General features: G+C 37.6%; 1 protein-coding gene across 5 annotated transcripts in view; it reads right to left on the reverse strand.

Moving 5' to 3' along the window:
- Nucleotides 1–12,232, reverse strand: part of SLC9A9 (solute carrier family 9 member A9) — a 175,630-nt gene that overhangs the window by 103,727 nt on the left and 59,671 nt on the right. For all 5 annotated transcript variants that reach the window (XM_005527073.3, XM_088061093.1, XM_014256202.2 and 2 more), the window contains exons 7-8: nt 5,104–5,242; nt 4,178–4,283 (exon numbers count right to left, since the gene is read on the reverse strand). In XM_005527073.3, the coding sequence (XP_005527130.1) occupies nt 4,178–4,283; nt 5,104–5,242 (245 nt within the window). The remainder of the gene's footprint in view (nt 1–4,177; nt 4,284–5,103; nt 5,243–12,232) is intronic.

Genomic DNA, 12,232 nt, shown 5'->3' on the forward strand with positions numbered 1-12,232 from the left:
TTCTGAAAACCAGTAAAGGAACAGAAATTACACTCTCCAACAATTTTTTCCTTCAAGGTCTATTGTCTTTTTTGTCTTCATAGGTTTTTACTGTGTAAAAATCAGAGGAGCTTGGCTGCAATTTTGATGCCTTTACACTGAGTCACTGTGTGACTTTGAAGTCTGCATCAAATGAACACATACGTACCAGTCAATTCCCATACATATGCTTCAGTGTATTTCTGCAGGTAAATGAATCTCTTTTTATTTGAATATCTGGTCACTTTAAACAGGGGTAGATACAGAAAGTCTAAGTGAGATGACCATTAAATGCCCATGTACATAATGGAACCTTTCTCAGACTGAGTGATCATTTAGAATTTAGAAAATTTTGTTAATTATAAAATAAGATAACAAGCAATTAATAAATACAAGACGTACTTTCCTCATTTATTTCAACAAAATGTTTAATTTAAATTATTTATGTTTTTTTTCATAGCCTACTAGTAAATACTATGTAATGAACTTTGCAAATTAAAACAACTCTATTAACAGTGACCTTACTCTAGTATTCTGTTATTACAGCTTTGCTCAGCAGTCAGGAATGATATATGCCAGGGCAAATGAGAAAATGCACAAATTAGGTTCTACTGTATAAGAATCAATTTATCATGCATATGTCACGGCTTGATGATATAGCTATAAGATTAATAACCATAACATTAATTTATAATTTCCAATTCCCAGTATAACAATAACTGTGTAGTCATCCCAGATTTTTTTTTGATTTGTTGGTTCTATCACATCCATTTTTCAACCAGGGTCAGGCCCATATATTGTGTGTTGTATATCATGGGATATCTTGAGGCAGAGGAATGAAATATTTTCTAAAATATTGACCCGTACTACTCTCCATTTAAATTTTATTTTAGAAATCTGCAAGCTGAACAAGTGAGCCCTACCACCTACTTTACCCACTAAAAAAAACAGTATAGTCCATTTTATTTCTAAATTATGAAATACTTCAATATTACACTTCAAAAAGCTCAGAATGATTGAAGGACTGCTGTGGAAAGCATTATAAGAATAAAATTATTTTGCAATTACATTACTTAATAGCTACAGGGGAGCGCTGGTCTAGTGTTAATCCTTTGAAGTTCATTTAGAAGGAATGAACAGAGAAAACACAATATCCAAGGAAAATGAAGATGAATGTAGGCATAAGTGTCTAATGGAACAAGTTAATATTTGAAGCATGTCAACACTAGGAGTGTGGTCCACAGAAGGCAGCGATGCAGCTGTGCTGCTCTGGAGTGAGACTCTGGGTTCTCACAGCTGCTTTGAGGACAGGCACAGGCAGCTGTAAAACCAGAACCTGCATGCACTGAGACAAAGGACAAAGCAAGAAAGCTGGAAAAGACTGGGAATGATAGAGTGGAGATTAAGAGCTGAATGTATCCTGAAGCATGACTGAGTTTTTCCAGGCTCTCCCTGCCTTCTGCAAGAGGTGCTTTGTGTGTACCCACCTGTGTGGGGGACTGCACACAACTGCATTTTGCACAGATTTCCTTAGCAAGGGTATGAGAAATCAGAGTTGAACCAAAGTCTGGTGAAAATTTCTTAACCAAGAGAGTATTTCTGCTGCTGAACTTGGAGTTTAAAATAATATTTTGAAAGGAGGGGGGTTTGAGCTATTTCAGAGGAAACAGAGAAGACAGAAGCAACATCAAAACTGGTTAAGCCAGACAACTAAAGGGTAATGTCAGGACAGTACTAATAAAGTAAATGCATTTATAAAATACAGCTTTGAACTTCTGAAGCCACAAGAAGGGCTCCATGATTTTTTTTTCATAACAGCTTCTGACAAAAGCCTTTTACAGAAATTAAGTTTTAAGATTTAAAAGATGAAAGATTTAACTGATGAAAGTTTTAAGATTAAACTTTGCCTTCTCACAACAGTGTAATTAAACAATTTTCCTGTGAAACTCAGAACCCATGAGAAAATATCCATGAAAAAATGCTAGTGACAGACCTAAAAATGTTTGATACTTTTTATTGGAATATATGTGTTGGTGAAGTAATTATCTTTCTTCTATCAGTTATTTTGATAAGAATTAGTTAAATTTCCCAACAATTTTCTATTTTTTCCCTTAAACTGAAACTTTACTTTGGTTCCACTCTCCTCCTCTATCCATTTAAAATTCCTTACCTTGGCTACCACGACCATCTGTGGTGTTCAATAATTAAGTGTTTTATTTCAGATATTTTATATATTACAGCAGAAAAGAGCAATGAAACGCTCTTCAGGGTAATTACCAGGAGGGACTTTGCTGTCCATCATCATGTTTGCAGCATGCAAAAAAGACATACGCCAATTATTTTTGTCTGGACATACAGTCTGTTCCTGTGCCTGAGAAATGGAAATTACTTTTGGTGCACCACCTAAGTCTCTGAAAGATATTAGTGTTTCCTTTACAAATCTACTTTTTGTGTGTCATGTATAATTGATTGTTCAGTTGTTGAAACATAGAATCCTTGTGCTCTGTGAAGAATGCATTTTAAAACAGTCCTTACTTGGAAGTCACTGGATTAGAAAATCAGTACCTCCAGTAGCAGGCAAGTGATCAACAATCATCCTCCTTTGCTTCCATTTTCCTGTAGTGTTCATGCCACGTTTTTAAGAGCTTGTTAAGTCTAACCCCAGGCAGCAGCTGAGACTCTCACAGCTGCTCACTCCCTCTCTCCCTCCTCCCCGGTGGGAAGGGGGAGAGAATGACAAGGGTAAGAGTGAGAAACCTTCCTCCAGCTCCTCTTGCTCTGGAATGGGTCAGCTGGGATCAGCTCTCCTGGCTGCATCCTCTCACAGCTTCTCGTGCACCCTCAGCCCCTTTGCTGGGGGTGTGAGGTGGGTGAGGAGCAGAAAATCCCTTGGCTCTGTATAAGTGCTGCTCAGTAATACCTGAAATATCCCTGAATTACCAGTGCTGTTCCCAGCACCACATTAGCTGTTGTGAAGAAAATGAATGCTACCTTGCCCAAACCAGTAAGAGCTGTTAAGAGACAAAAGTCCATTTGGTATCTGATTTTCTTGATGTAATGAAATACAAGAAACAAATCAAGAACAAATACCCTTTTGTTCAGTTCATGTACCACTGTTTTTATTCATTGGCCTGAAGAATTTGGCAGTAAACAGGATGCAAAGTTGTATAATTAGTAAGGCAAAGATGCAGATATTAATACCCATTCAGAAATAGTTTGATTGTGTGGCTGATATTAAAAAAGTAACATGCTGGCTCCAGAAATCTCAGTAAAAATATAACTGTTGTCTTCAAAAGGCTTTGAACAATTTTGGAAACAAACCAGCATGGGCTGCATTACTGATCCATTAAGCATTTTTCTTCTCCTGATTTTCCCTGACATTAATTGAAGCACTGGATTTCAGGGGTGACAACCTCAAGAGCATTAAAACAATCAAGGTCATAGAAACTTTGTTCTTTTGAATCACACTATACAATAGGTTGCTGTGGAGGTAAACTATATCCATTTACAAATTTTGCCTAAACTCTTGTGTACACTTTAATGGAGGCCCTGGGTACATAATTGACGGTGATTGTACAGTTTCTTTCCTGGCATTAATGAAAAAAATCGGATCACACATCTTTCTACCTGTCACTGGGGCATGGCGGTGCCAAAGGTGTACATGTAGGTGCACTGAACATGACCTTTTTTATCCCAAAGTACAAAGGTGAATGCAACCTATTGGCCCTGTTCTTGGTTTACTATTGATAATTTGTCTTAATTATTGATAATTGAGAAAAAACATAATGGATATGGAGTGTGTGCAGAGGAGCACAGAGTCTGGTAATCACAAGGCACTGCCTATTTCCTTCCTTGTACTTACTGTTATCTTTGGTTCCATAGCTGGCAAGAAAATAGGGGGATTAATAGGGGGACTAATAGGGATGGGATAATGCAGGGAAGAAAGACTGAGGACTTGAGCATGACCTATTATGTTTTTGTCTGGAAGAACTATCCAATGTCACTACAGAATTGTTCTTAAGAACTAAATGATCTTCAATATAGCAGCAGGCTTTTAGAACCTTTATATAAAATGTCATGCCTAAAATAAACCATTCATTTTACCCACACTAGAGGCATATTATAAGATTGTTTTTATTTAATTAAATGCAACACTTACCTGTAAGCCCAGCGGCTTCTGCTGATAAGAAGGCACTCCAGGATAGGAGGAAAAACAGACCTGTCTCCAACATAGGAAACTCACACAGCTTTGTAAATTTTGTCAAGTGCTAAAAGATAACTAAGGAAAAATAAAAACCCAACTGCTTTGTAAGCTAAAATTACCCCCATTCTGAGAAAGGATGAAAGAAAGCAAGCTCCCCTGCCATACTCATCTACACATGTTGAATTTGAGAAAAACTGCACAGCTTCTAACTTAGCGAGAAAAATCCAGAACAGATTTTAAAGCTTTTTAAGTACTTTTGTGGAGTTTGAATTAATTCCTAGTTGGTTGCATTTGATATTTTTTTCCCATAAAAAAGGAAAAGGAAGCAATTTTTTCCAGTTTTATAAACAAACTGGCATTTGTTTACACTTGTGTGAATGCAAGAAAGATCAAAATCAGTAATTCTACAGTAGCATTTTATATGAACTGTAAAACACAAGAAAAAATGGAGGGCAACAGACAGACCTTTCATTTCTAGCTTAGTTAAACTGATGGGCTTGTTGGACACACTGACACGATGTTGTGTTTCCCCTGTACTTTTCTATAATTGCTGCTAGCCTGGAGTTCATAAATAAGTTGCCGCTCTTAATAAATTCATGTTTGCGCATCAAAATATTTTAAAACACTTTCCTTAAAGTACAATTATTTATAAATAGGATGATAAAGGCCAGAGTCCTGCCTAATGGTAAATGTAAAAAAGACATTTGTAGATTCTGGCAAATGAGATTTCTTGTCAATTTATGATTTGTCTGTTTGTTTACAAACACTTGAGTCTAGAGTGCAAAGCTTCAGGCTCAAGCTGAAGATGGTCACTCTCAGATATTGGATATTTTTTCCAACATGTATAGATTTTCTCCCTGAAAACCAACCATAAAGGATATTAAAGCTGTGACAACAGCATAAGAGGATCCCATGGCAAATGATCCAGCAAAGATGCCCAGAAAATTTCCCACTGACTGGAAGAAAGCAGCAGCATCAAAAGCATTAGGATTCTCCTTAGGACTGTAAATAGATATAGAGCTGAAAAGAAAACAAAGGGGTAGCGGAGAGGGAGAGAAAAAGGAATAACAAATTTAATCATATTGTAACAATTTTTGAATCAATAATTGAAAATGAACAGTTTTAGGCACTCAATGCAAAACAAGGCTTCTCTGGGCTAATAGCAGATGGGAGCAAAGCAGATGGAGACTGGGGAGAACCAATTTGTTTTCAAGGTATCTCACTGGAAATAGTCTACTGCCAGTCAGCAACACTTTTATACTAGAAGTGCCATAAACAATATTGTTTCCAGGCCAACAAAACATTAAAAGGTGGTAGGTGGATAAGAAAACTGCAGGGAAGATAGATAACTTTGAATTATTTATTGGCCATATGTCTTCAGAGCAGTTACATATTCACAAATATCCTTGATAAAAAGTGCAGCTTTGTGGCTGAGGTTCAAATGGGTGACACAAATCACAGCAGGTACCACACATGCAGCAGTGATTTTGTCACAAACCACCAAGCATTATCCTTCTTGGTGTAACCCTTCATAACCAGGGCTGGAGCTGTAGCAAGAGCTCAGCAATAGGAAATCTTGTGGTTGTCCCACAGAAAGAAGCTGCTGCATTTGTCGGAGGTCATCTCCTGTTTCCCACCCCAGGGTGCAGCCACACAAATATTTTGGAATGGGAAAGGATGCTGCCAAAGCAAAGGGGCTGTGCACTAAATAATTCTTTGAGCATCTCAGAGTTATTTGCCACCAGTTATTACCCAGAACAGCACTAACTCCATGTATGTATGTCTTTTTTCTTGTTGACATGTTATATTGAACAGATACAAAATAGCTCTAAGCCTCACAAACTAATTAGCAACATTTTGGATCTTTGTGTTCTGTTGTTTTGAGTACTGTTTTGAGTACATTTATGATCCTTGTCAAAGAAAATGTGCTGAGCTTGGCATTGGATTCCAGAATGTGCCTTGGATTGCTGGAAAATGATTGGTATCTTAAGAATTAAAATGTTAGAATTTTTAAAAAGTTGCAAATATTTTAAGCTTTTGGATATTACGAACACAATCCTTAAAGTCTGATGTTTTTCATTTGGAAATAAGGCTTAGAGTTGAAGTTCTGTATAAAGGATTTTCTAAAGAGTTGCATTGAAATAACATGAAGATGTGGAAACAGTTCTCATGCTTTCTCTCTGCAAAAATGCCACAAGGACTGTCAAAGCATTCGGTGGAGCACCACAAATAGGAGGGGTGAATGCTCATCTACTACAACAGGAGTAACTAAGCACTAAAATCTATTATCTCCAGTTATGCTCATTAGAACCCCCACAAAATCAGTGAGATGATTTCTGGTAGAAGGTGCTATTGATACAGACACAAAACACTGGCAGCAGAGGAACTGATAATCAGCAACACCTTGATATCTAATTTTTCCATCGTTTTTCAACTGTGGCTTTCTTAGATCAGGGGATCTGTTGTAATTCTTTGTTTCTCTTGCCTAAAAACTTGCAGGTGTGTCTTGACAGCAAAGCAGTCTTTGCTGAAACCTTTGCTTTGGTTCTTTGATGTTTGTCCCAGCCACTTACACAGTGCAGCTGCTGGTCTGTTTTGCTTTAGGGAATTATAAATCAGGAAATGATCATTTGTGCCACTGGTGCTGTGGCCTGCATTGAGTGGTGAATTCAGAGAGGTCCTAAAACCAAGGAAAATGGTTCTATCAGAATGATGGGCTCTGACCATAATAGGGATGTGAGGTCTTGATATGGAGTGAAAATTTATAAGTCAAATGTAAGCCATAGTTTGTAAATGGCTTTTTATTAAGTATGTTAATCTTAGGGCAAGAAAAATTTGCTTTATTAAGACTGGTGAGGGTTACAGTTTGCCCTCCAACCTACCAACAGGCTTCAGGTATGAAAACCAGAGGAAAGCATCCTATTCTTAACATAGTTATTTCAGGAATAAATATGAAGTGACTCATTCTCACTGAAAATTTTTTCTACTCAGTGTGCCCCCCCATGACTTTTTAAAAGCACCATAACATGACATATGCTCATTATACTGCTGTGGTTTCTGGTCTAAATCTTTCCAGAACTCCTGTTTCCCTGCAGCTCAAATAATCTACTTCTATTTTTCATTTTGAATTATTCTCTACTAGAGCTATTCATTTTTTCTGGATATGTTTCTTTTTAGCACTAACTTTTAATCCTTTCAAGCATCCAAAATACATAGTAATTTACCTGGCAGTTTTTCTATATAAGCTGCAATTTAACAGAACAGGATTTTATCCTGTTTGCTCCAGTACTTCCTGCCAAACCAATTACTTGACCTAAAAACAAAAATGCAAAGTTTAACACTGGAGAGAACCATAATTAAAGTTATAGTGCCTCTACTCTTCCTTTTCCTTGGAGAGCAATTCAAGAGGCCTGCTGGCATGACTTGCCCTCTCTGCTATCTGCTTTCTGTGCTCTCTGTACAAAGGGGTTGATTGCAGTTCATTAATAAGCAGTGCAGGAGATTTTGATACTAAATTTCAAACTGTTTTTATGGTTTAGAGGCTTTCCAAATGCTGAAAGAGTTTAAGGGGAAAAAAACGCAAAAGAGTTTATTTCTGTAAATTTGTACAAGAGGTGGATTAAGGGAGTCCTCAAAGTAAATGCAGTAGAAAACTGTTTTCAGAGACTGAGAAATGGGCAGATTTAATGGCAAAGGTCTGCTTTATCTGCTGTCCATAATGAGAAAGAGTGCAGGGGCAGGAATGAGAGATTTTTATGGGCTCCTCGCTGAATGCTCAATATACGTATCTCACAGACACCTGTCCCAGTCCCTACTACCTGTCTGTGTGAGCTTGGTAACCTCTGCCTCTCCTTCTGGCTGGAGTCAGGAATAATACTTCACTTCCTGGCTGGTTCTTATTAGGAATAGCCAGCACTTTCTGTATTAGAAAGCTGTTTAACAGATCTCTCTTTATTTCCAGTTCTTCTGTGTTTCCTTGAGCCAACAACATTGGGCAGGCTTAAGTGCTTTCACAGCTTTCAAAAAAGGAAATAAAGGCAATATTTATTTAAGCAATATATTGCAAGTTAGGGTGGTAGTTTTTCTTGATGCAGATATAAGGACTAACAGTTTGTGTCAGCTGTACCATGCTAAGCATTTCCACTTCCCTCCCCTCATCTTTGAGATCACTTTAGGAAAAAAGCTCAGCATGACAAACACTTTCATTCTACACACTTTATAGGGATCTAATACTAAAGTTCTGCATGACAGAAGGGCTTTTGCACTAGTAAGCATCCAGTCACATTTCCAGTTACATCTTAACTGATTACTTTTTACATCTTCAGTTATTCTAAAGCAAAATCTCATTTATTCATAAGATATTTTATTTCTTGTTAAGTTTTCTCAGCCTGTGAGTATAGCACAATGTATTTTCCTTGGAAAAAAGAAATAAAATAGAAAGCACTTAGCATTGCAGCAAATATTTTCCAGTAATTCATGCAAGTTTTTTGAGGAAAAATCTGTTGTTGAGGTTAAATCTTGTATCCTACTTTGGTTTCCATCCAAACCTGATGTGCAGAGGGCTAATGTGACAGCATCACATAAAGAGATCTTAATCTGCTTTAACTAGCTGAACAGCATAAAGATTCTTTGTTTTGATATAAGCCAAAGTGAAGCAACACCTGTACTGGATGAATTTTAGAAAAATGCATTATGCTGAAGAAAATACACTCAAGTATGAGAGGGAAAATGTGTGTAAACAGCACAAAATTTCTAATAGAACTATGTAGAATCAGTTATTAGAAATAACCAGTAATCAGACTGGTTTATTCCTGTCTTTCTCCTAGCTATCTGACCAATATGAAAAAAAACTGCTTTGGAGAGGAACATTTCTTTCCACTTGCTAAGCCACAGGGCTTCCTTTAGCCAAGTGCCCTTCTCCCTCCTTGCCACTTCATCACATGCCATGTAATACTGCACAGAGAAGAATCAGGAACAATGTGAAGAAAAGAAAATAATACCTGAAAATACAGGAAGGTCAGATGTTCCCTAAAATACTTTCATTGAATAAAGTGGGATGTCCCTCAGGTGATAAATAATTATAGAACTATATGGTGATTTCATCAGCAGCTAATTAAGAAAAATAAAACAGGCCAGAAAAAAGTTTTCTAGAGTTCAAGGTTGCTTTAAGAGGGAAAGAAGGTTATTTTTCCTGAGATAATGAATATGCAGAAAAAGGTAGGTCACTACAGCATGTTAGAAAACTTGGATCTTTCAGAGAAGTGGATTGAATTGAACAGTTTCTGTTCCCACACAACTTTTTGGCTATATAGTTTTCCTAAAGGTGTTGGAAGAAAGGCAAAACGTCAGAGCTATGATTTACCCCCAATATGTGTTTGAACTAGAAGCCAGGTGTGAAAGCCATGCATGGCACCAGACACCCACACCTTCTCTTGGCACCTTCTCTCTGCTTAGACTTCCTCACAAAGATCTCCTCACACAGGAAGAACAAGTAGATGAACTATAAAGATAAAAACAATTGGGGAAGTTTGGGATGTGACTGTTCCAAGCCAATAAAAGCAGGTATGAAGCAGAGAAGTATCGCAGGCAGTTAAAGCAAAGCAAAGACACACTAGAGCAGGAAGGCTTAAGGACTAGCAGAGGCAGCCAATTTTAACAGTTTTGAATTAAACATGCAGAGATCTTCTAGATAAAAATTAAGACAAACAAACAGATGTGTTAAAACAGTGATCAGCACATTAAAAGAACTCAGAGGAGTCTTTGTACAATTTTCTGTGTAAAGGAATCTATCTCAATGGAATTTATTCCTGACAATATTTGCAAATTTTTAGATATTTAAGGTTCCTGAATCAGAGACTTTGCAAAAATATAGATATTAAAATTTCTATTTGTATAGAGCTTTAGATAACAGCTAAAAAAAAAAAAAAAAAACTAAAAAAGAAAAGAAAAGGTACTGGTAGATGAATTACTGCCCAAATGGCCAGCGTTTGAACCTTCATTATGGATACCCAAAATTTAATTCCCCTTGGCAATACAGCAGATCATGGTTTTTATTCCACTTATAGCCTGGCTTCATCACTGCTACTAATATTATTGTTCTTAATTCTGTAAAAAATCTAGCAGTTGTTTTTAAAAACAATTTTCTATCTGGGTTTACACTCTGTTTCTTTTTCTATGTCATGGCTTATTTTCTTCCTCTGTTTCTTGACCTTACTTTGTTCCTTTGTAGGCTTTTCCAGAATTTCTAAAATACTAGAGGACATTTTATCTTGATTACTTTAAACCAAGCTAACACTTACTGTTGTTGTTTATGAGCTTTTATTGCTTTTATAGTGGTAACTATTTTCAGTTTTCTTCTATGTCCAAGCCTGAGCTGACACACAGCACCAGCTTGTCAGAGAAAACAACAAATAATTTGTGTTGTTCCAGGTAGACTCTCCCTAATGCAGATCTTAGTTGTCATCTATCCCCAAACATCAGGGACTGCAGAAAATCTGTCATTCTCCTCCCTCCTCTGTTTCCCAACCCATTATCCTTAGGAAGTCTGCTGTACCTCTTTAGGGAGCCTTGGAAACCATCTGTCCTGGTGATCCCATTCTTGCCCAATAATTCCACCCCCTGTGCCATAACAGGGCCTGGTATCTCACCCACCTGCATGGGGCTGAACTCAGCTGCCCTGGTGCCCAGGAAAAGCTGTGCCAGAGGTGCTGGACACCCTGCATCCTTCTGACCCTGCTCAGAGCTTGCTCTCTACAGGGCTGCAGTCACTTTGACTCGTAGAAAGGAGATGTGAGATGATAGTTTTGACAATGATTAAGGACCTAATGGGCCTGCAGGCAGAGCAATTTCGAGTCTAACATCATCTCTGATCTGGTGTGGAGCTTCTCAGCCCCAGTGCATCTGAGAAATGGTGTGCACTGTCATCTGTACAAGTATCTTAGCTTCTCATTACCTTGTTCTAACCTGTTTTTATCTTTGACAGAAAGAAATCCTGATGAACAGCAACATGGGTTTAAAACCAACGTGAAAGAAAGCTAAGGCTCTAACAGTAAAATTTGTTCACATATCTCTGAGGCTTGGCATAGGAATATTTCACTCTCAAATGACTGCTATTGCTTCTAATTGCCTAATTTTCATAAATCTATTTGGAAATATCACAGTCACGGTGACAACTCTTTCCTGTCCCATATCTTTGAGACGAATGAAGCACATCAGCAGAAAACAGATGGCTGATAGTGGGCTGCCTGTGACAGCATGTGCTGCATTCTGTGTCATCCCTCTGACTGTCCTTATGAGCTGATCATATCGAAAGGCACATAATTTACACATTTCTGTGCCTGCAACACAGAAATTCTGATATCCTTTCTCATTTGGATATCAGAACTGTAATCCAATTACTGTTTAATTTCCATTCTTTTTAAACCTTGCATGAAGAGGAAAGGCCTGTGTGTATCTAGAGCAGCTTGAAGTCTGTCCTCCTAGTTAAGGAGCTTTTAGTGGCTTCAACAAGTAGGAAGATGCACATGGTGCTAAGAAAGTAGAAACAAAGAATAAACCACCAAAGAAGAGAGAAATATATTTATTGTACTAATACAAAGAGCTGGACTTCTCCCCTGCCTGGCATCTTTCTGTAATCACTTATGCAAAATAGAGCTTATAAGGTAGAGCAGTACTGTAAAAAATATGCATTTTTTTCTGCAAAGAAAACATGACTATGAAAGTTACAGCCCATCAACCCTCTGAGTTAACCAGAAACAATGAACAAGTTAAAATCTCTTCAGTCAATATCTGGATGGAAAAATGAAATAGTTTTCTATGTTATTTGAACCGAATCTGCTGCATGATATTAGTTGTGCCATAAGGGGAATTAAATGTGCTGTATGCATTAGGACTCTCGCTAATGCTGGTCCATGAGCCTGAGCAATCCTTTTAGCTCCCTAGCCCTGACACCTGAGTTGGGAGCTGTTGTTCACTGCCTGGTCTTGTACTACTAGCTTTACATTCTTCTTC

The sequence above is a fragment of the Pseudopodoces humilis genome, chromosome 11 (assembly GCF_049639895.1).
Source record: "Pseudopodoces humilis isolate 2021_Gansu_Grassland_sample_001 chromosome 11, ASM4963989v1, whole genome shotgun sequence".
NCBI lineage: Eukaryota > Metazoa > Chordata > Aves > Passeriformes > Paridae > Pseudopodoces > Pseudopodoces humilis.